This window comes from Aythya ferina, assembly GCF_964211825.1.
Source record: "Aythya ferina genome assembly, chromosome: 12".
NCBI classification, from domain to species: domain Eukaryota; kingdom Metazoa; phylum Chordata; class Aves; order Anseriformes; family Anatidae; genus Aythya; species Aythya ferina.
In genome coordinates this window covers 11,475,860-11,498,202 of record NC_140308.1, presented here as the reverse complement: position 1 = coordinate 11,498,202, position 22,343 = coordinate 11,475,860, and the positions used below count along the sequence as shown (strand labels likewise).

Here is a 22,343-nt window from a genome sequence, read left to right as displayed (position 1 = left end):
ACACTTCAGTTTATATAGGCTTTCCCAGGGGATAACATCAATCTTGCCTACCCCAGTGTCATTTACTACTTTCCTATTCAACCTACTTGAGTGTTTTTGCAGAGAACTTAAGTAGGGCCTTGCTCCTCCATAAGGAACACATGATTAGATACAAGGATTCAACATTTATCTGACACTGGAACATTGACTGCACTTCACAGAGCAGTTAGTAACCAAATCTTATCGTTCTCAGTTAAAAACAGCTGGGACGTCAGAAGTAAGGAGATGCAGTGGTACAAGTTGCTTGGGGAAACCTGACTTTGAAGTTCAACAGGAAACAATGTGCATATTAAAAGGCATATTCTGCAAGATGTGTGATGTTTAGTAAATGATGGTTAGATCAATTCCCATTTGCTGAGACGTGTAAGTGCTAAACCACACCAGAACCTTAGCTAAGAAGTATCATAACAACCTCTCAAAAAGCATTCTAGGAAGTGACCCTATTGGCACCACAGATGCTGTAACGAAACAAAACAAAAAAAAAAAAAAAAAAAAAGAAAAGAAAAAAAGAGGTGCATTCAATTCTGGGTTCAAGGTAGGACACATAAGTAGATGAAACATTAAGGTTTGCAGACAGCCTAATCAAAGATTTACACCATGAGCACTGGAAAGTTACATAGGGCATGGACGAAGTGATTCTGAGCGTACGGAAGAAGCCTGGCAGATCTGAGACAGAGATCATAGAATCATTATTGTTGGAAAAGACCTTCAAGATCATCTGGTCTAACCATCACCCTTCTACCAATGTCACCCACTAATCCATGTCCCTAAGCAGCAGGTCCAACCTTCCCTTAGACACTCCTAGGAGTGGTGCACTGTACAGGCAGGGAGCACTAAGGGACGGAGCCGTCATGAAAAGCTGCCTGGCATTTCCCAAGGCTGACCACACCAACCTCGCTGGTGAGTATTTTCGTAGGCCAGAAGATGCATCTGCTTTGAATGCAGGAATGCACAAAAACAGCTCTGTTATCCCAAGGGAACAGTTATTTCTGAAGAACTCACAGCCCACAGATTTCCTGGTTAATTCTCTAATTGTTTATGCAGCTCTCTCAGATACAGAGAATGTGGAGAGCTGACAGAGGGATAAATCCTACTTTTCTTAATTAGTCCCAATACCTTTCAGCACTATTTTCAGATTTCTATTCCACCAGCAACTGCTGAGATCAACAGCCTATAAAAAGCAGAGGCACAAGCATCTCTGTGACCATACAAATGGTTGGAATTGCAAAGGGCAGGTTGGGAGATAAGGATTAAAATGAGTAATGCCAGCAGAGCTGGACAAGCCAGGAAGTGATCACTGCTCAGGAAGTGCAGTGCCAAAAGCCTACCTCTGTCTGGCGAGGAGCAGGAAACGCAAGATGCAAGGTCTAAGTTACTGAGAACACTGACAAACCTCAGCAAGAAAGACAGCCAGCTCTGCAACAAGCTCCTGCTGCTGTGAGCGTGAGTGCCCAAATTCACACAGCAGGAACAGGAACACTCCCTGCAAAACTAAGAGCATCTTTTCCTTCAAATTGCCTGTTTTTCACCATTGGGCAATCCGGCACCAAACCCACTCCCTGACAGCAATGTTAAGCACCTCTAGAGGACCCAAGGCTTGCACTTTGCTCTTTGCACTGCCAGGGTGATGGCTCAGTGGCTTCTCTGCACTGCAGCCTGCAGAACACAAAGCTTCGTTTCCTGCTGCTTTGTTTTCTCTCAACACACTTTGCAGAACACAGAAACCTGATGGCAGCTTTCTGCGTAAATCTGAATTGGTGGATGGCCTGGGTTCTTTTTGCTGCAGTCTCCTCTGTTTACCCACTTGGACAGCTGGATGTTAGAATAATGTCCATTCTGTCTCTCTTCTGTGAGATTCTTCACTTGGAGAGGGCCTGGGCTGGTCTTTCAGTTCTGGAAGCTGAAAAACTGGTGACTGAGGTGGCAACTCAGAATTTAGCAGCCTCCAGTTCTTCCAGTAGCTGTTAAATGAAGGACCAGGGATATCGCTCCATAGTGGCCCACACCTTCAGCATCTTCACATCGCACCAAAGGCTTTTGTCTGACATTCAGTGATTGATGTCACTGCAAAGCACTAGGGGAAGAGGAGGGATCTTGAAAACAAATCCCTCATTTCATTATCTGCAGAGTTAGAAGGCCGAGTACTAAGGCTAAGAGTTAGAGGTACTAAGTTCATCCCTGAAGCAAGCCCTAGAACTACTACTAACTATTCTTTTAAGCTTGGATATTCACACTCCTAGAATGGTTTCTGGTGGATCAACTCTAGATGGTCTGTCTGAGCTTTCTTTAAAAGCCAAACCAACTTCCTCCACCTATCACTGAGCCAACCACAGTATAGAAGCAAAAAGTAGGGGTTTTGGAAGGTGAGAGGGAGATTCCCTCAGCTAGAGAAACTGAGTGTGTTCCTTAGCAGAGTCAGTGCTAACAAGGCTTTTCTGAAACACAGGGAAAGAAAATAAAGCAGGGGAGGTTCATCTGAAAAGCAACAAAACAAAAATAAAACCTGAAGTTGCAGTGGTTTCCCCACACCTTGCCAGTGCTGTGGTTTGTTGCAGCCTTACCTTTTGACACAGAAGACCTGGCACTCACATCTACACGTGCTTCTTGTTTCTGGCTCAAGTTACCTAAAGGAGTTGGATTGGAAATTAAACACAATTATAATCAGCTTCCTGCTTCTGAGATCTGGGGTGCTGCTGACCTGATGAAATCAAACAGCAAGCAGCTTGCAACACATAGAGTGGTTTATAACAAGACTCAGTATAAAGGCTGATGCAACACAGCCAGGTTTCATGCTCCCTGGCTGATCTCCTCACAGTTTGCCCCAAAATACAGTTAACCTCTGCTTTCACGGGAGGTGTGAAACAGCTCTTCTCTATGATATATGCAAACGTGGAGTGTGAGCATCTTTGGCTGATCTAAACCCACACTGCAGCCAAAAATGGAAGCCCTACTCATCCCTGATCCTGCAAAGGAGGTGTTTCTGCGATGAAACCCTCAGCGAAGTCAGTTGGCAGCCCAGCCAAGGACCCCTTTCTGCCTCACTGCACAGCTGCACACAGATGTGTATTGCAAGAAGGAGGTTCAAGCTGCCAGGAACCTCCACTCAGCATCTGCAGCCCCACAGAATACAGCAACAAAACTTTAGAGGGAGATCTTGCTCAAACTAAGCAGGAGTCTGCATAACACCAGTTCAGACAAAATCACGTCTCGAAGCATGGCTCCCCAAAAATCAGACAGGAAGCCTTTGTACACGAGCTCCTTTCACCTCATTTCCAGCATTTCCCAACTGGGAGTGCAGGTCAGTACTCTGGTATTTTGGTTCAACAAGTCCAAGAGCAAGGTGCTGCACCTGGGTGGGAGCAATCCCAGACTGGAGGACAGGCTGGGAGATGAACTCATTGAGAGCAGCCCTGCACAAAAGGACTTGGGGGTTCTGGTGGATGAAAAGCTTGACATGAGCCAGCTGGGGCAGCACAGAGGGGCTGTCACCTCTCACTGATGAAGCACTGAGTGCATAAGCAAAGGCACTGGCAGTATCACTGCCTAGCCTTGTCTGGTGGCTTCAGGGGGGGCAAGGTGCTGTTTCTGTCTGAAGACAGTCAAAGAAAGCTGGCTGAGCACCATTACCTTCTTCTGCAGAACTCATAAGCAGTATCTCCAGCTCCAGGGGGAGGTCGTGCTCCATGCAGAGGTGCTGCACAAACTGCTTCCAGGTGTCAGGGCCATCTTTCTCCAGCAGGTCAAGGAGCTCTGAGACTTTTTCTCTGTGGTCGGTGATGCCATCCAAGTCCCTCAGCGTGGCCCCTGGGAGGAAGTGCTGGGAGGTCGTGAGCAGCCAGTCTTGATGGTGACTGAGGAACTCCACCAGCTGGGGGCGGATGCTTGCTATGGCTGCTTCCAGATTGAGATCATCAGTCTGGAGTAGGGGCTAGGGGGATGAAAGCAGAAAGGGTAGTGATGGGCGTGGGAACAAGAGATGCTCACCCACACGGTCCTGCTGTTATTCAGCCAGCATGGCCCTTGCTGGCTCTGTCTACCCCCTTGGTCCACCTAGGGTTTCTTATCTGCCTTACCCTGATGGTGTTATGTGGAAAATCCTAGCCCAGACGTGAGGTAGGGCTCAGTGTTTGCCTGCACACTGTGGTATTTCAAGGGTCAGAGCCAAATAACAAGAGTTGGTCTCTCTGGAGGCAGCCAGGGAGAAGCTCTGTTGACACCTGTACTGATGCAGTGATCTGACTCTAAGAGCCAGGTGTCTCCCAGCACAGAGGGCTCAGGAAGTCATTCTTGTTACTCATTTTATGGGGATAAACAACACTTCTGCCTTGGTGACATTGTGACCAACCTCTTCCTGTTCCTTCCAGCAGCAAAGCCATGCATAAACATTCTCCTACCTGCATTGCTGTGTGGTCAGCCTCCTTCCAGCTGTCCTATGTGCAGTCCAGCAGCATATTCAAACACAAAGGTGGTTTCTGCTTCATACCATGCCAAAGGAGTGATCCGTTAGCGGCAGGGTTTCAGCACACAGCATCACCCCACTGCATGGCGTGTGCCTGTACACTGTAGCCTGACTTGGTGGGGATGCCTAGGAGAAATAACAAGAGGTCAGTCTGTAGATATGAAAAGGCACAGGCGATCACACAGGCCACTGATCTAGAAAAAGTCTGTCTTTGATCCTGAGATAGCTGTGGAGCTTTCCATCTCTGGGTTGCAACCTCAGCCCAAACCCACAGTGACCATGACGTCTGAATATTTGAGGATCTACTATCCTGACTGGAGCTGGTCATCTCTGTCAACCTGCTGCTGTCAGCCCCTCCACAGAAGGTGACGCAGGGCAGCAACAGCTTGCTCAAGTCAGGTGGTCCCACCAGAACGCTTGTGAAAAGCTGATTTCTGAGGCTACGCAGCTCTCTCAAGAGCATTTCAGGTGCAGGGGGCTGAAACCATCTCCTGTGCCATCCCCAGGCCTCTCAGCAGAGCCAGCAAAGGGAGCTGTTTGTCCCTGCACTGGGGATGGCACTGGCTGAAGTCCAGCCATTGCAACTGCAGGGAAAGGAACACGGAAAGAGATTACCATCTGCGTGCCTCCAAACACCCCGGCACAGGCTAAGGCACCTTCAGGACCATGCCACTGCACTATGCCCAGCAACCTGCTGCCAGGAAAGCTGCCTACACTGAAGTCTAAAGCCAGCTCCAACTGCAAGTACCAGCACCATCTTTGCAGAATGGCCAAGAAGCAGAAGCCCCGCTGACTCCCTGGCTATCTGGAAGGGATAATCCCTCCAGGTCCAAGACTGCTGCACATTAATATGTTTGGTGTGGAAAAATACCCCCAGTTGCTAGAACATCCTCTGGGTCGGGGCAAATGAGACACTGGCCCATGCCCAGTCTTGCACCATCACACTGATAGATCTGATAGATGTCCCTTGTGCAAGGAGCCCTGCATCTCCCGTGAGCCCCAAGGAGTCTTCATGTGCAACTGTTTCCAGGCTGAGGGCAGCAAAACAAAGAAAGTGAGTCAAAGAGCTCCACCTTCTAGCCACTGACACGATGAGCATCCTCCTCCCGCTCTGCACATGCCAAAATCTGGGTTTGAGAGAAGGCCCCAAAAACAAGCAGTGGTGTCTCCCAGGAGGTCTGCGTTTAAGTGGGTACGCAGAGGAGTGGGGACGGGACAGCGGCCAACCTAGTTCAGAATATTTGCCTCATCAATCCAACACGGTGCGTGCGATGCCATTCCCTGGCGTCACTTCTTGGGCAACCCAGCAGCAAGCAGGCACCTCATCACCACCAGGTGGGAGCCGTGCTGGGGAGCCCACCTTAGCCAGCGTTCAGCCCTCCACTCTGATCACGCTGGTGTCTTCGTTAAATGTAAGCCACAGGTTTCAGGCTCTTTATTTTTGCCTTCTTCTTGACCCAGCCAAGGGGCAAAGTGGGAGATTTCTGTGCAGCAGAGCAGGGAACTCAAAGAGAAGGGGAAGGCAGAAAGGCACTCTACTCTGGTGGGAGAGTCTCCTCTCTTTCCATCGGGAAGAACTGAATTCATCGGGGAGTTACGCTGGTGCCAGAGCCCTGCCGCTCCCTGGGGACGTGGCACGGGGAGAACATCACCTCCCAGCTCGCTGCTGGGCATGGCGTGCACCCAGGAGCAAAGAGCAGGGCTCCAGGCTGGCGCACGCGAGATCGAAGTGCTCAAGACATTCGCCCCACTCAAGTTTAAGAAAGTGGGAAAGCTCTAGCTGGTCTCTTCCATTCCTCTGCTCCGAAAGCCAAAAGCAGACAACTGGTAAGAGCAGAGCCGATGATACTGTGTGCTCTTTTGCTAATCTGACTCTTCAAGTCACACCTGGGACACTGGTTGGCTGTTGCGCATATCCTCGTAAAATGTGATAATGCAGCATCACCGAAAAAAAAGACTATCTGGGTTCCCGTTCCAGCTCATGCTTTCGAGATGTGTTACATAAAATGTGAGGAGGCTCTGGGATCCATCAAAATGGGGGCAAACATACCGATTTGTAAAAATACCCTAAATGCCTGCCATTCATATTCTAATGAAAAATGAAAGCAACAACAAAAAAATCCTGATGAAATGGCAGGAAACTTGAGCTTAGCTAGAACCAACGCTCTTCCTGGACTATTTCTGTGATGCCAAAAATGGAAGAACCGTGAATATTGCTAGAAATGACTCTGCAAGTTTTCGTTCAAAATGTTTTACTGTGAAACTTATTTTACACTATCGATTATACCAAGAACACCTTTCCTATCACTTAAAACATACAAAGGAAACCATGTCTCAACTGGAAAGCTTAAAAAGACAAAATATAAATGCTTCAAATTTAAATTGTGACTTGAAACTTGAAACAAACTGTAAAATGACAGGGCTTCCTGCACAGCAAACTTAAAATCCAGTAGCCTGACCAGCTAACACTAGTGACTGTCATTTTATGTGTTCTCTGGCCAAAAACTAGAAATCTGTAGACAGCAATGCCCTGACTTTATTCCCAATACGATGGAAAACTATCTGCTTATTAACAGCATATTAAAAAATAAAATAAAAAACAGACCTTAACACCAATGACAACTGTAAGTCATTCAAGCAGAGCAGACACGTGAATTAACGATAGACTCATACTGAAAGACAAAACAACCCTGAAAAGCCAGATGAAAGCCAATACTATACCACACAGCTCTACCACTACCACCAGACCACCAGAAAAGATGGGCGGCAACCTGCAGTAAAATGCCTCTCAGCTCGGTATGAAGTACAAAACTATCCTCCCAAGAGCCAGAAAACAATGCATCAGCAGAAACCCCACTAAAACGCAATGCAAAAATACCCCCCCACGCACCTTGGCATTCACACCATTCCCAGATACAACAAATAAAACTGAAATGTGAAGCTCCCTGTTGCAAATCTACTAACTTCTTGCGTGCCCTGAGTAGCTTGTGCTACTTACCAAAAGCCCAGAAATGGAGCAGCAGCAGCAGCACCAAAAATCAAGGGGGAATCAAAAAACAAGGGAGCTGGGGGACAATGTCCACTGCCTTGAATTCACTGCTCTCACAACGCACAATGTCTTTCAGTGTCTTTTGGAACTTGGTGAGTAACAGACAGAGTACAAAATGAAAGTAAAGAGACAGGAATTCCCCAACCCCACCTCTTCTCAACTGTGATATAAAAAAAAAAAAAACAACAGATGATGCAAAATACCCAACAAAAACAACCGAGGATTGTTATCCTATTCTAAAATCTACAGCTGGATGATAATTTAGGTAAAATATTTAGGGATTGCTCTAAACAAACTGGATTTGAGGGCAAACGTTCTCACTGGAGTAAGCTCTCACTTGGTTTGGTTAAGGCTCTTACAATAGAGATATTTTTATTTAAGCAAATTAGTCTGATTATTCTGGCATAAGGAAAAAATATTTATTTAACATTTGCATCGTACCTAAGAGAAAAAAAAGTGACCTGTATTTCCTTTGGACCAGGTTTAAGTGAGAATATAATATGTGAGAATGGATGTTTTGAAGAAAAATTCCATGTTTCTGTGTGTGCACAGAGAGCTACAGATCTGGCCACATATATGGTGACCAACAATGTACTATAAAAATCCCTCTACGTGCCCAAGAAAGCCAGCCTGGGTAGTGCACGGCCCCATCTCCCTTCTCTGCCCCACATAGCAATACCCACAAAATGTGGCTGGTGCCAGCCAGGCCAGCAGCTGCAGCAGGACTGCCAGCACGCAGAGCAGCCATGCAGTGCGAGGGGACCAAACCTTCGTCCTGCAAACTGGCAGTTATGTGCTTAAAAATTCCTCCTCTCGTGTTTCTCTGATACGTTGCTCTGGCTTATAAAAACGGCAGCAATTGTGTTGTTTCTTTTTGACTGAAGTAACCGATTTTAGTGCTTACTGAATGAATCACCTTCTGACACACTTCTCACAATGCACTCCTAGGAAGCTTGGCCCAAAGGGGTTGGCAGGACCCGAGCACAAAAGCCACTTCTAGCAGCAGGTCCGACCTTGAGTTTGGAGAGGGGAAAGCCGGGGGCCAGCCCAGGCCCCCAAGCCCCCAGACCACCAGGAACGAGCTGGGGCTGCACCGGGCTCCCCGCGGCCGGCCAAGAGCTCTGCCCCGACACCTTTCCAGACAATGCTGCGACAGGACAAAGGCCCAGGAGTTGCTGGAGGATGTCTGCGCCCCGACACTCGCCCCTGCTCCGTATGGCCAACGCGGCGAGGAGCCGGGCTGGGAGCCACAGTGGGCACCAGCCCCTCATCCTTCCCCAGCTTGACACCAAGGGTACCCACCAAGCACACCACCTCCGCCCTCACATCCGTGCCACGACGCTGCCGCACACGAGGGGCGCAGATACCTCACCCAGGACCCCACATAGCCATAAGAAAGGGAGAGCAATCCAGCACCCCAGCGAGCCCCCCCGTCCCTCCCGGGGCCGCCCTCCCGCAGCACTCACCCGGCCGCCTGCCCTGCATTGCCCGGCCGGTTCGCATCGCGCCGTGAGCTCCGGGCTGCCCCACCGCGGCCGTCCGAAAGCGAAAGCTGCGGGGATCAGGCTTTTCCAGGAAAGCACGTGGGGCTGCCGCTGCGGCTCCCCGCCAGGACCGGCTCCGGCGACGCGCGGCTCTCGGTGCTGCCCTCACGGCCAGCCCGCGGCCGGGCTCCCCTCAGCCCCCGGCGGCGTGGGGCCGCCATTTTGCGGAGGGGCTGGCAGCGAGGGGCCGCAGCCCTCACCGGCGACCACCGTGTGGTGTGAAGGAGGGCTGGGTGCTTCAGGCTCCTTCCCTCAGCACTGGAGTGCCTGCTCTCTGCTTAGGTTGGCTGTTTGGGCTCAGCCCTCGCACCCCATATCCCCAGCTGGCACACCGCAGCAGAGCGAGGCACCTCCAAAAAAAAGTGTCTTTTCAACCATTTATTTTCCATTAGTACTTGTCACTCTAATGGGTTGTCATTCCAGAAGAGCAGGTGGCTCCAGCTTGTCAGAATTTTTTCCCCATGGTCACAAAGAGTGGGGAAACATCACCTCTGGAAAGCTGGGAGCACGGACCACCAGCCTTTGGCCAGCGCCAAACCTGCCAGCAGAGGCAGTGGGCAGGGTGAAGGGAGGTGGAAAGTTGCCACCTCTACTGGTGACACATGGAAATCTCAATAAGCAAAGTAATTAAGCAGGTATTCTTTATTACAGCACCAGGTGTGTGGCAGATCTCTCTGCCTAACACACACAGGGTTATTGGCAGTGTGCTTATGTCAATGGCATATATACATATATATAAACATTTTCATTTCATTTCGTGTGTCCTGCATATTCATTACATCTCCACAGACTCATTAACATAGCTTCCTACCCCTGTTCACATACGCACAGAGTCCTTGGGTGGTCATCCAGCATACTCTGGTGGTCTTTTGATGAAGGCCAGAAATCTTCCTCGCTGCTAAACTTCTGACCCTTCCTTTCTCTGACAGACTTAAAAAGCCCAGTCCAGTTCTTTCTGGTTCTATTACCTTTGTGCATGCAGCCTTTCCCTCCCTTGTCTTTAGGGTCATCCTGACAGCATAGTCCCTGTCTCAGTCCTGTCCTTGTGGTTGATACACAACATACAGCTGTATTAGCTAAAACCTGCAAAATCAACATCCTTTACCTGGTGAGGCACTGGCAGAGGCTGCCTAGAGAAGCTGTGGATGCTCCATCCCTGGAGATATTCAAGGCCAGGTTGAATGAGGCCCTGGGCAACCTGATCTAGTGGATGGCATCCCTGCCTATGGCAGGGGGGTTGGAAGTGAATGGTCATTAATGTCCTTTCCAACCCAAGCTGTTCTATGATTCTATGATAACCTCTTGTGGGTGCCATGGACCCAACTATAAAATTGGTACATGGAAGATATCCTGGCCTCCTTTTCCACACCAGGCTGGAACAAGATAAAGTCTTCCTCTGCCTTTGTTAATATGATCATTACATTCCTGTATTTGTCATTTGAGCTGTTTTCCTAATAATAAGATGAATTTTAAAGAAAGGAAGCATGAATTGGTACAGGAAAATGGCTGAGCCACTTCAGCTTAAAGATTGCATTATAGTAGAAAGAAACAGGAACCTGCTGTCTGAATAGATACTTATAATTTCTCTTATAATCTCTTTGGCTTCCTTACCGTTTTTATTACTTTTGTTAAGTTTGCTTGGCCAGTACCCCCACAACATGAACATGATTTGCCCAGAACTCTACACCATGTTTTGAACTCTGTAAAGAAAGTAGCCAGGACATGAGATCTCTTATTAAACTGCTCTCCAAATTCACATTCCACTGTCTTCAGCTATACCCAGGTCTTGTAATATCACTGCTTCTGAGCTTACTTACAGTTTGGTAATGTCATGTGAATGGCTGAAGTATGCCAAAATCATGAACTCTTTGGCTCATAGTTGAGCCAAAAAAAACCAACAACAACAACAACAAAAAAACACAAATACAGAATCAGCACAAAAGATGCTAGGTTTCTAAAGTGTAACGAGAGATACCAAATGATTGGTAAAGCCTGTTTCTGCTGGCTTCTCTGAGTGCTAACCCAGTGCCAATGGCCTTTAAGAATTCAACTCTTACTTGTAAGCTCCTCAGAATCTCCTTTAAAGATCCTGAAGGATCCTTAAACAGCAGCATGTGTGGAGGTGCAGACTTCAAGATCTTTGCTTAGTGGATATACAACTGCACAGAAACTGGAGCATTTCTCGGGAAAAGAAAAAAAATCAGCAGAAGCTGATTTAAGTCAGCTTGTCTTTTAATCATTTCACATGCAATCACTGTTTGTACACAATTTCCTACGCTCCTTCAAGAAGAGACCAGTTCTAAAATCCTTTCTGAAGAAAGTCAAGCAGCAAATGATTTGGGAAGCTAAAGTCAAGTTGTACAATTAGGTATCCCTAAAAAAAGGGGAGAGAAAAAAGTATTATTCAAGTATTACACATATGACTATTATATTATTACTACCACACTCCCACAAAGGGTTAGAGCCAGGTATTTCTGAACTCTGCTTACCTTTCTTGTGATGATCTCAGGATTTCTGATCTCAAATAAATGAAGCCCTTTGCTGTTCATCAGTGAGGTCAAAGCTGGTTCAATCCCTGTGGAATCAGTACAACCATCCAGTTACGGTTACAGCTCTCCTGGCTTGCTGCTCATTATGTACTGTGACCTTGTCTGTCTGTTGCCAAAAGTTAATTGTGCCCCAACGCCCCGTGACCTTCAGCCTCATGGAAAACTGATTTTCCTGTATCCCACCCATTTACAAAGGTGAAACTTTTCCTATTTCCCACATGAATGTAACAGAAACTTGCACCATTGATGTGAAATGTTCCTCAAGTACTCCAGGCTGTAAGGATTATTACTGGACTTTTGCAGTACATGGGTTTAGAAGATCTGATGATAGATGCTTTACAAAGTACGTTGGCACTTCCTTGAAGGGAAAACTCACTTGAAATCACTTCTGGGATCCCGACAACTGAGATCATTTTCTGCAGGAAGTTTCTTATGGACTGGTCATTCTGAAAGTCATAAAATTGATACAAAAAAAAATCAAGTTGTAGTTTAGCAACAAATGTCCTAAAGACTACTTGCTTAGGACTTACCTCACTTGGATCAGCTGCCCATTTAAAAACTTTAAACTCTATCCTGAAGGGGAGGGAAAAAAGGGCAAAAAAAAAAAAAAAGGTCAAGAAGAGCTGCAGAAATGTTTTTGTGCTGCTTTCAGACATGGGCTAAAAGGAGGAATGGAACACTCAGGAAACCTCAGTACTGACCTGGAATCCAAAGGCTGCAAAATGAGTTTCTTTTCTGCATAGGCAGCTTGTATAGTGACCGTGATTTCCTGCACAGAGATGAACAGTGAAGTTGAGATGTAGCTCCACCTGCCTTGCAGCTGAGAGGTCTTATCTGGAAATTCTGGTTTACTTGCTATAAACCAGAGCTTATCATCCTTCTGGCTTCACCTCCAGATATCACCAGGGGGGTTCTATGTTTTCCTTCTCTATTTGTATGCCACAACTCCTCAAAAAGAGTCTGGTCTACCCTCAGACAGTGATTTGCTTTTGTGCAGCGTTTAGTGCCCATACCAGCCCATAATCACAAGGCTGCACAAGCCATGCTGTCTTATTGTCATGTTACAATTACAGCAAGGATGTTGGCATTTTTTTTTTGCTACCGCCTTATATTCAGTATAAAGCACTTTGGGGTAAACCAGTGTAACCAGGAACTTTCACACAGGCACACAGAGGAAAAGCTTTGCATCCTTCACAGCTGTATTTTCTCTTTCAGAGGCAACCATCCTCTAGGCAGGGGCTAGAGCTAGAACTGGGAAGCTAGGAGACTTCAGAAAATAAATACATTCCCATGGTGCTTTCATGCTTTCATTCTCTCCTAAAATACCGCAGTTAAAGGAGTTTCCGATGTGGTGTTTAATAGGGACACACCAGGGCTTTGTGGTGCTGCACTTACCACCTTGCATACCAACAGTGGGCTGGTCTAATAGAGACGCTGAGCCAACAGGGTCACTATCATCATTCCAGCCCCAAATGTCACAGGAAGAGACTGCTGTGCTGAAAGAAATTGGTACGCCTTCTCCACTTCCCATGGGTTACCCACCGCCCCTGCCCAGTGTTCCTAGTTGTTGCTGTCCCCAAGCACCCAGCATGGTGCAGACTCAGGACAGAGCTTTTCCAAAGGTCTTCACAGTCAGGAGAAGCAAGGACAGACCTTCTCCATGTACAGAACCATCAGGGACTCTTCTCCTGGGGGAAAGATGTTGATCTCCACTGCTACCAAGGACTTCACAACTGTCCCCTCAGGCTGGAGAGAGATTTCGGGATGGGTGAGACTCCACACCTTGGCCACAGAATCATTATAGGAGGTGCCTTGAAAAATCTGGTCAAATAAAGAGCAAGAGAGGAGTAAGGTTTTTGCCATGCTGCTTCCCAATTTCGTAAAACCTTGCCACACATCTACACATCTAAAACACATCTACACGTGCTTTATAGTTCCCAACTCCCACTCCACTTGTTCTAAGCCCAATGACTCAGATGGGTTTCAGTGAAGCTGTGTCAACACAGAGGGTGGAGAAATCCTCAAAAAGCACAACAACTTCTCCTTCAACCCCTCGTTTCACCATCAGCCAAGACTCGTAAGTTGTTGTGGGAAGGATACGAGATGTTACGGTTTAAATGAATCAATTTGAAAAGTTCTTTGCTTGACAAAATGCTCTGAATAGAATCAAAAGTTACCAACTGCACCGCCTTCTGCTGCACTTCAGTGTCTTCAATTTCAAACAGCGCCTTCAGAAACAAACCAGAAACAGGTTGTTAAAAACAGGTTATGGTTAGCCCCAGTCCAGCCTGGATGGGGCAGAGCATGGATGTGTGGCTTGCAGCATGTCCAGAGGAATGGTTTCTCCTGAATTCACCCCCTTTCTACCTCAGTACTCCTACATAAATTCATGTCACTTTACAACTCACAACAGAAGTTTTCTATCAGCCAATGTTATCACTCTAAGGGAGAGCACTACCTGGTAGCATGTAGCTAAGAAGGTACCCATTTCTGATCAGGTCCACGTGTAGAGACTGGCTGTGGATTTCAATCTACAAAAATCAGCTCTCACCAAAACCTGAAGTTCAGAGAATTTTTACTCTCCCCCCAAAATACAATGCTATGCAATGGTAAGGAGGGAACCACCCCTGAAAGTCACCTGCAACTTCTTCCCACTGATGTTCATCACCAGGCGTTCATCTAGGAAAGCTGCTGAAGCCAGGGAGTTGAGGATGTGTTCGGACAGCCAGAAGTAGAGCATTCGGGACTCGGAGAGCAGTGATGGGGAGAAAACAGAGTCACTGAAGACATCAGAGTAGTTCTTGTACATGACAAGGCCCTTTAAAAGAAAGCAAGGAGAAGGTATCTACCCCTGCTGCAGATACCCTTGGCTGCAGTACAGAAGCACTGCCTGCAGCGAGGAGCCAGCCCTTCCCAGCCCTCCAGCTAACACCACGAGCAGAAAACCTTCTGTCTGAGCAGCCTGGGATACTTTACCTTGTGGTGTGATTCGAGGTAATTTGCTTTTATTAAAGGATCTGATGCAAGGGAGATATCAAGTCCGATATCCTCATCCCGGACAAAATTTGCTGCCAGAATAAAACACAACAAGCTCACATCAGAAATACCACTGTAAGCAGAACTTGCAACATTTTCTTTTGGGGCTTGCTGCAGAAGGTGGCTGGGGAGTTATAAGAGGAATGTGCACAAGGATGGGATGGGTGGATGGGGGTCCCACTCCTCTAAATGCTAGTGCTGATCCTTCCACTGCTCACTGTGGTTTAGTTTTGCCACTGGGACACAGAGATAGTTACTCAGTTTTATACTTTGCCCCTTTTCTGTGACATTTGGGACTAGGAACTGTCAAAAAATCTTCTGCAGGTCGATAAAGATGCTGCAGTATCTCAGCCCTGGTTTCCAAAGCATGTTCCTATTCGAACTAACATCAGTCCTGCAGCTATTCTGCATCTGCCATCATTAAATAATGAAGGAGAAATACATTAGGAACTGAAACATGTCTTTGGAACAGTGCAATCACCCGTAACATCAACCTGATATAGGAAATCATAGCATAAGATAGCCAAGGTTTATTTTGCTGCTGTCTGGGAGTTGGCATCCCATACAGACTTTCAATATATTTTTTTGGTGGATGTGGTTACTGCCCTGCTGGGGCTCGGGTATTAAGAGCTACGTGTAAAGAAAGCAAGCAGAAAAACAAGGACAGTTACCTGCTAGGTCATGGACATAATTGGCCAGCACCTGGGCAACATAATTGATCTCATTGCACACCTACAAGAGGAAAGAAAAGAAAAACTGAGGGGGAAGGTGGATTTGGAGGGGCACCTTTGCCAGGAGGGGGTCTCTGGACAGGTGAGGCAGAGCTGGGGGCTGGCAGGCAGGGTCTGCACCATCAGCACAGCCTTTTTGCCTTTCTTATTTGTCATTAAGCATGTTGATGTTATCTTGCAGGCATATATGAACAGAGGAACATGTGGCACAAACCAACCTTTCCTCCATATTACCTCTCTCTTGAGAACAAACTTCAAAGTGAAGGAGATGAAATCTGTGAAGAGCTGCTTCAACCAGCCCGGCCTGCGGGAGACAGGGAGCGTGGTCAGGGACAGCCCCGGGTCCCGCAGCAGGACCTGTGGCTGAGCACCCGAGGCCCTGTTCTGGAGGGGACCAGACTCACTCCTTGTCTCCTTGGAGGTGAAGTGTTAGTTTGTGGAATGACAGGTAGCAGTCTGAAGCATCAGCAGCCACCTGGTCCTCCTGGCACACTGCACGGGATAAGGAAAAAGAAGAGAGGCAGCTGACATACTCCTGGGACAGTGCCGAGACAGCGCTGACCTGGAGCTGCAGGAGGGCTGTCAGAGCTCCCTGCACCTCCTGCTGGAGGTTTTCAAAAGATCTGGGACCCTGCAGAGCAGGGGCAGGTGGGGATACTTTGCACACAGAGGGAGGCTTCTGCTGACAGCTCCCAGAGTCCAGCCAAGTCCTGCAGTCGGGGACTCGGCTGTGTCCTAACATCACTCGGCAGGACCTGGCCAGCTGCATGCTGCCCACAACCAGGGGGCAGGGGGCAGGTTAAGTCATATCACAAAAAAGTTTGGAAATCGCAATATGTTGCAATATGTGTGGCTTCATGCTGCTTTCCCCAGGAGTTTACCAGAGACAGGAAAACACATTTCGATGCACATGTAGCAATCCAAATCCCTCTCACTCCTTATGGGAGGTAGAGGAGTATGGATTGCCTGTTCCCCTTGGTGGAAGCCCTGTACTATCAACCTTCCCAAAGACAACACTTCATTTCCCTGAGCACTCCTTGGGCCTGACCTAGGGACAGCTAGAAAAGCAGACTGCACAGATGTGCAAGCCTCCTGCAACAAAGCCATAATTTGGCAAACTCATTTGAAACATCCCAACTTTTTTTATTTTTTTTCAAGTCATCCTGAACTGCAGGAGATGAACGGCTGATCCTGAAGACACTCCAGAAGGCCAGGCAGTCCTTCACTTTCTGCTGGTGCATCCCAGCATTACCTTGCTGAAATGGTTTGTACCAGCTCCCTCCCATCGGGCTGCTAGGATTACGAGCATTTTGAGGGCCAGATTGGCTCCAGCCCGGTGTGCAGGGTGGCAGAGGCAGGTGCCACCTGGTCCCCACTGAGGTGCATGGAGCCAGCGCCTGCTTGGGTGGAAACAACTGTGCAAAGGTCCCTATGGCTCGTGGTCCCCAGCTGTTACTTACTCAGTTTAATGTTTATCTGCAGGTCGATGGAAGACTCGATTTCAAAATCAACTGAATGAAAAAGCTGTAGACTGTAGGGGCAGAAAAGAGGACATTCATCAATGGCACACGCATGTGGGAGCAGCTTTTCCTGACTGCACTCTAGCCACAGGGCAGGTTTCTTTCACAGCACCTTTTACATTGTTCCTTGCACCACGGTGTGCAAAACCCTGGCACGCAGCAGCCCACCTCAAATAATCTGGCTTTAAACCATTGCAAGCCACCACTTAAGAGAACAGGAACATTAAAACCATTTGTACTGCACGCAGATGACATTTACAGAGCAACGATGGGGAGGGAAAAAGTCAGCTGGTACATTTTAGCCTTTTCATCTTGTGCAAGAGGCAACGGTGAGGACAGAAAGGCAAAAAGTGACATGAGAAAAGGAGCAATGGGGGCAAACAGCACTGCTGGCGTATAAAATACTGCCTTGCTCAGGCTCCCTTTGTAAGGGAGCCAGAGGAGCACGGCCCCTCTACCTTATGCCTTGGCCTGGGGGCAGTGGCAGGATCCAGGGCTGCGGTGCTCAGCCCCCAGGTACTTACAACCAGGCCCCAGCGTAGCCATAGGTCAGGGTGCCCTTGAAGACGGCCGTCACATTTTTAATGGCAATGTCGATGGCATCGTTCTCCTTGAGCTCCACCTCACTCTGCTCGATGGACAAATCGTTGACCTGGATGCTAAAAATGACCAAAAAAAAAAAAAAAAAACATAAATTAATTGTTCCATGTGGGCACTTTTTATGACTGGGTGCACCAGGTTTGCTCCTGAGGTTTCTGTGGGATTTGTGCCAGCTCTGGGAAGCACCAGGGAGCTCAGCCTCGGTGCACGGCTCCTCCCCTGCTACACACTTCCATACACATCTAGGGATCACTTGAATGCTTGAAGCTGGGAACACACAGCTGCGTGCTTTGTAAAAAACTCTATTTTATTGTAGTGCTCTTTTTTTTTTTCAGTAGCAGTTACAGCAGAAAATCTACCCCGTGTGTGCATCATTGCATTTGTCATTTCCAAATAATCCCCCTGTTGGTAACACGGTGAAACCCAGCTGTCCTTGTCACAAAGCAGGTCCTGTGCTGAGGGGTGTTCCAGCACAGGACGAGCCCTTGGCACCACCTATCGACAACAGCCCTGAGAGCTGGGCAGCCCCGAGACTGCACTCCCTGTCCTGCTTTTCAGAGACCTGCTCTTCTCTGCTTCCTCGCTGTCCTCCCAGGGAGCTGGAAAAGCTCTCAAAAAACGCACCAACAGCCTAAACCTTCACGTGCAAATGACTTGTCTGAAAGGCCTAGATAAGAAAGTGCGTCTCTGTCTTTGCTTTCTCAAGTAATTACTGGACCAAAGCTCCCTTCCCAGGCCAACATTCCCTGCCCTCCACCAGCCCACGGTGCCCCAGCCCAGGGGCTCAGTGATACTCACTTGCTTAGCCCGTAAGCCACCTTGCCGAGGAGCCGCACGGACCTTTCCCCGGTGATATTTGGGAAGTTGGCGTTCCTGAAGGCTGCTTGAATGACCTGTGCTGTTTCCTGGTTCACTGTTGGTGGAAAAAAAGAGCAAAGATAGCTGAAGTGCAGTCCCTTCGAGCTGCAGAATCAGGTCTGCACCTGGGATTAAAGCACACGCCACATCTGTGCCATCAGGGCAGATTTTGGCAAGGTCAAAGCTGTTCTTCTCTTTGTGCTGCACCAGCCATTGACTTTACCCTTGTGCTTTGTTCTGTTGCTGCTTGCAGAGATTACCGGCAGCTGCTGGGGCTCCAAAGAAAAGCTTCTGAGACTGAACTTTCTGCACCCATTTTCCTAAAATTATCCAGCCTGTACCAGCCTTGGGCACATAGCTAAGGGACAAGTTTTGGGCAGGCATTTTTCCTTCCAGAAACACCCACTCTTATGCACGTACTATCATCAGAGAGGATGGGATAGAGCTGTGTCCACCTTTTGCAGAAATTCTTCCCCCACCCACAGAGCCCCCAAGCCCTTGAAAAAACAGCAACAACGAATAAACAAAGGGGGAAAAAAAAAGAAAAGAAAAAAAGAAAAAAACAGCAGTGAAACCTCACTTCTCCCCTTCTGCAGGCTGATCCCCAAGAGGCAAGATTCCCGTGAGGCAAAAAGTCCATCACTGGTTAGCTCCAGATCTTCCGTCCCACCAGCCTGGGCACCATCCCTACCTCCCAGGCAGGTAGCAGCACCTTGCCAGAAGAGCAGTTTCCACGAGAGCCAGGGAAGCGAGAAATCCCCTCACCTGGCTGATCTGCCATCACTACCTTCTGACGGAGGGGCAAAACGCAGTCCCGCACGGCGGGCACTTACACAGCAACGCCGCGGGCTTGGTCATCCTGCAGACGATCCCCGTGGCTCTGTCAGGGACTGGCCCAAACTCACAGGCTGCTGCTGTGTGGACGAGCACTAGCAAGATCCCGACGAAGATCCCAGAAGATCCCAGCCTCATCCTGCCAGCCCAGAGCATCCCCAGACAGAGCAGAGAGCTCTGAGAAGTGACTGATTCTCGCCTGGCCAAGGCTGCTTTCATACCTCCAAGCGGAGCTCGTTCAAAGCAGGACATGACCTGCTTCCTCCGGTTATCAAAACTCATCACACATTTCCTAATCTGCCTATAGCTTCCTCAGCCCCCGTCAAGTCGCACGTTGCCTTCCTCCCGCAGCTGGCGCTTGGGCTGCAGGACGTGGCTCTCCTGCCAAGACTGCAGAGCTCGGGGGACGCTGCATCGGGGTGGTGGGGAAGGCTGGGTACGGAGCTGGGGTGGGATGAAGCCAAGGGAGCAGCCCCACGCTCAGTTCATCGTTTGCTCTTGGCACAGAAGCATTCCACGTTTTGTACTCCCACAGCAACGTCTCAGCAAAGCGCTCTTGGAAAGACACCAGCCTGTATCATCAGCCACCCCCCACCCCCTGATTTTAGGCACACAGTGGGGAAATCGAGGCACGCTGTGCTGAGACCACATCCCTGCAGCGCTCTGTGAGCACAGGGCTGAGGCTTTCTGCCCCTCAGAGGGATTTGTGGACTGCCTCTAGTTTGCTGCCTTCCAGGTAAGGATGAATCTTGTACCTGGCTCCTCAGCTGATATTTAGGAAACTTCAGAAACCCACATTCAAATCTGCTCCTTGCGCACACCCACACCCTGCACACCACTGACTCCGAACCTCGTTGTGGTGCTGGGGCCAACCACAAAATGAGATCCAGGGCCAAAAAAAAAAGAGCCTGGTTGTTTCCCCAGTAAGACTCCCACAAAGGAGCTTCCCCACAGGATGGATGGCAAAGGGAAGGCGAGACCTCAGCGATGCTGGGAGCAGTCAGCGCCCCTGGGTGAGGCGAGGCGAGGCACCGGCCTCCCTCCTCTCCCTGGCGGACACCTCGTCCTCCCGCAGCGGGTGAGCACGTTTCCTCCGGGGAGCCCTGCTGTCCGGCGGCCCCCGCCCTGCCACTTTGTTTTCTTCCTGAGTTGAGAAAGTGAATGGCCTTGGGTACCCTGCCGGAGGCACTCGCGGTCACCGAGCAGCCCAGGAGCACAGCGGCCTGGGACAGGCTCCCCACCACCGTGTTATGAACAGGGAACCAAAGCTGCACCAGGCACGGACCCATCACAAGGTGAGCTCCCATGCTCACGTGTCATTTTGATTCAAGAGACTTTCCTCCTGCTGTGGCTCTGGCTTCTGTCCTTCAGCTCACGGCCTCCACAGCAGCTCTGGGGGACACCAGGACAGCGGCCAAGGCTGGCACAGGGGGGTTCCTCCAGCCACACTGTGGCAAAATCCTTCAGCATCGAGACACTTAAACCATCAGAGGTGATTTCAGCTGTCGGAGGTGACAGCAGCACACCGCCTGCACCCTCGGCTGAGCTTTTGGCAGAGGAAGGCCCTGCTGCTCCACGCCTACAGCAGGAGCCGTGCAGGCAGTCACCATGAGAGCAGAGCAGCACCCCGGAGTTCACAGCCACCCCTCCACCCAGGGCAGGAGCCGCTACCAGCAAAAAGGAACCACAAAAAGCAGGCGTTTGGGTACAGGGGCTGCTGCCCAGGATGTGTAAGAGCAAGGAGCCAGCCCCAAGATGCTGGTCCTGCTAACTGAGGCATTTGCAGCCTCCTTAACCGATGGCTCCTGCAGCGAGGACAGGCAAGGACAGGGGACTACTGCTGGGCATTGACCTCCAGCAGGAAGGGAAAAGCCAATTTCCACCCACAGCAGCAGAAGCACGCTGCGTGTGGCGGTGCCACGAGCATCACTGCCCTGGAGTAACCAGAGCAGAGGCCAGCACAGGGAGAACAGAGCAGCCTGCCTGCCCTCTACACAAGGCCACGCTGTGCTAGCATCAGGCAGGGCAGGTTTAAAAACCCAAAGAAAGGTTAAGCTCCCAAGCTGCCGCTCTAGTGCTTGCAAAGGGAACGGTGGAAGATGTTTTTGATAAGTATTTGCTGCCTAAGGTTTTCTCTGGAAGCTGTGCACTCACCACCTGGCTGGGGGCTGTACGCTGGGGTTGTTTTCCCCCCCCTGTGCAATATCCAGGGGTTTGTGGTGGTGCCGTTAATCTTTACACTGCATTGACCTGAATGCTCGGTGTTACCCTGCAGCTGCTTCCTGAGATAGCCTTCCAGGTAGCCTGGCCACACTCTGCGCTGTCAGCAAGACGGGTTCCAGCACCACCTCCAGGACTCCTCCAGCAGCTCAGCCCCAGGATGGCCCGAGGGAAAGCACAAGCCCAGCTGCTCCTGCCTGACACAGATCCAGCACCGGGTAGGTAAAGGACAAAAAGTGTCCAGCACCAGCCCTTGGAGGCTGTGGTTGCGCATCTTTTGCATTATCCAGGGTTGTGGTCAGTCCCCGGCAGCAGGAGTCTTTGGTTGGAGAGATTCAGCTTCAAAAATTTAGTCAAATTGGTACTACAACAGGCTTGAACATTACACAGGAAATAAAACCACAAACCCATTTGTGAATTGAGATAAACCATCACCTGGGAGGTAAACAACCTTTAATACTTTCTGAACCATGAAGACTTGAATGCCTTCCATGAAATTGTACCAAAGTCCACCTACTTTCTCCTGCCAGCACCACCCACAAAGATCTCCATAAAGCAAACGCTGGCACCCAGGTAGCCGAGGCTGAGGACAGCTGGGTTGAAGGCTGCAAGAGCAGCCAGCTGCCTCTCAGCACTGACTCTGCCCTGCCAAACCTAGGCTGAGAAAGGAATCAGACACAAGTTTCAGTGCTAATATAAGAAATCCAGGTGGTTTCTCTGCAACATGTCAAGAAGCAATCACAAAACATGCCTGGAATCATCATCCTCCAGCATTTGCTCAATCCTCCCTGGCAGGCAGAGCATCAGCTCACTTCAAGCTCCTCGCTTACAACACAAGTTTGTAAGCCTGGCTATAGACCAGGCTTATTTTATACAACATTTAATAACCAGACAGACTAGCAAA

The 22,343-nt window shown here is 49.2% G+C and overlaps 2 protein-coding genes across 3 annotated transcripts in view; both read right to left on the bottom strand.

The window, feature by feature from the left end:
* Positions 1-9,140, bottom strand: part of NLRC5 (NLR family CARD domain containing 5) — a 49,939-nt gene extending 40,799 nt beyond the window's left edge. Inside the window, exons 1-4 of one of the 2 annotated variants that reach the window (XM_084533915.1) lie at positions 9,014-9,140; positions 4,434-4,624; positions 3,667-3,967; positions 2,601-2,663 (exon numbers count right to left, since the gene is read on the bottom strand). In XM_084533915.1, coding sequence (XP_084390041.1) covers positions 2,601-2,663; positions 3,667-3,967; positions 4,434-4,439 — 370 coding nt within the window. In that variant the 5' untranslated portion in view covers positions 4,440-4,624; positions 9,014-9,140. Of the gene's footprint in view, positions 1-2,600; positions 2,664-3,666; positions 3,968-4,433; positions 4,625-7,496; positions 7,637-9,013 lie in introns of those variants that run through there. The other variant, XM_084533916.1, reaches the window with a different exon arrangement.
* Positions 9,141-11,305: 2,165 nt separating this feature from the next.
* CETP (cholesteryl ester transfer protein) lies at positions 11,306-19,467 on the bottom strand. The gene is made up of 16 exons (XM_084533910.1): positions 19,219-19,467; positions 18,326-18,440; positions 17,452-17,586; positions 16,868-16,938; positions 15,812-15,899; positions 15,642-15,711; positions 15,348-15,408; positions 14,617-14,708; positions 14,279-14,458; positions 13,818-13,868; positions 13,294-13,461; positions 12,342-12,409; positions 12,171-12,213; positions 12,017-12,086; positions 11,581-11,666; positions 11,306-11,465 (listed from the first exon to the last, which is right to left on the bottom strand). Exons 1-16 carry the CDS (start codon positions 19,436-19,438, stop codon positions 11,391-11,393), a joined length of 1,593 nt encoding a protein of 530 aa, XP_084390036.1. The 5' UTR covers positions 19,439-19,467; the 3' UTR covers positions 11,306-11,390.
* Between the last annotated feature and the right edge of the window lie 2,876 nt (positions 19,468-22,343).

Excerpts from the sequence above, each read along its gene's own strand:
- CETP (XM_084533910.1), bottom strand. The coding sequence starts at position 19,438 with ATGAAAGCAGCCTTGGCCAGGCGAGAATCAGTCACTTCTCAGAGCTCT. Across the intron at positions 16,939-17,451 it reads GGCTACGCTGGGGCCTGGTT|TCTACAGCTTTTTCATTCAG; the intron begins GTAAGTACCTGG and ends CTGCCCCTACAG. Across the intron at positions 12,214-12,341 it reads TTGCAGCCTTTGGATTCCAG|GATAGAGTTTAAAGTTTTTA; the intron begins GTCAGTACTGAG and ends CCTCCCCTTCAG.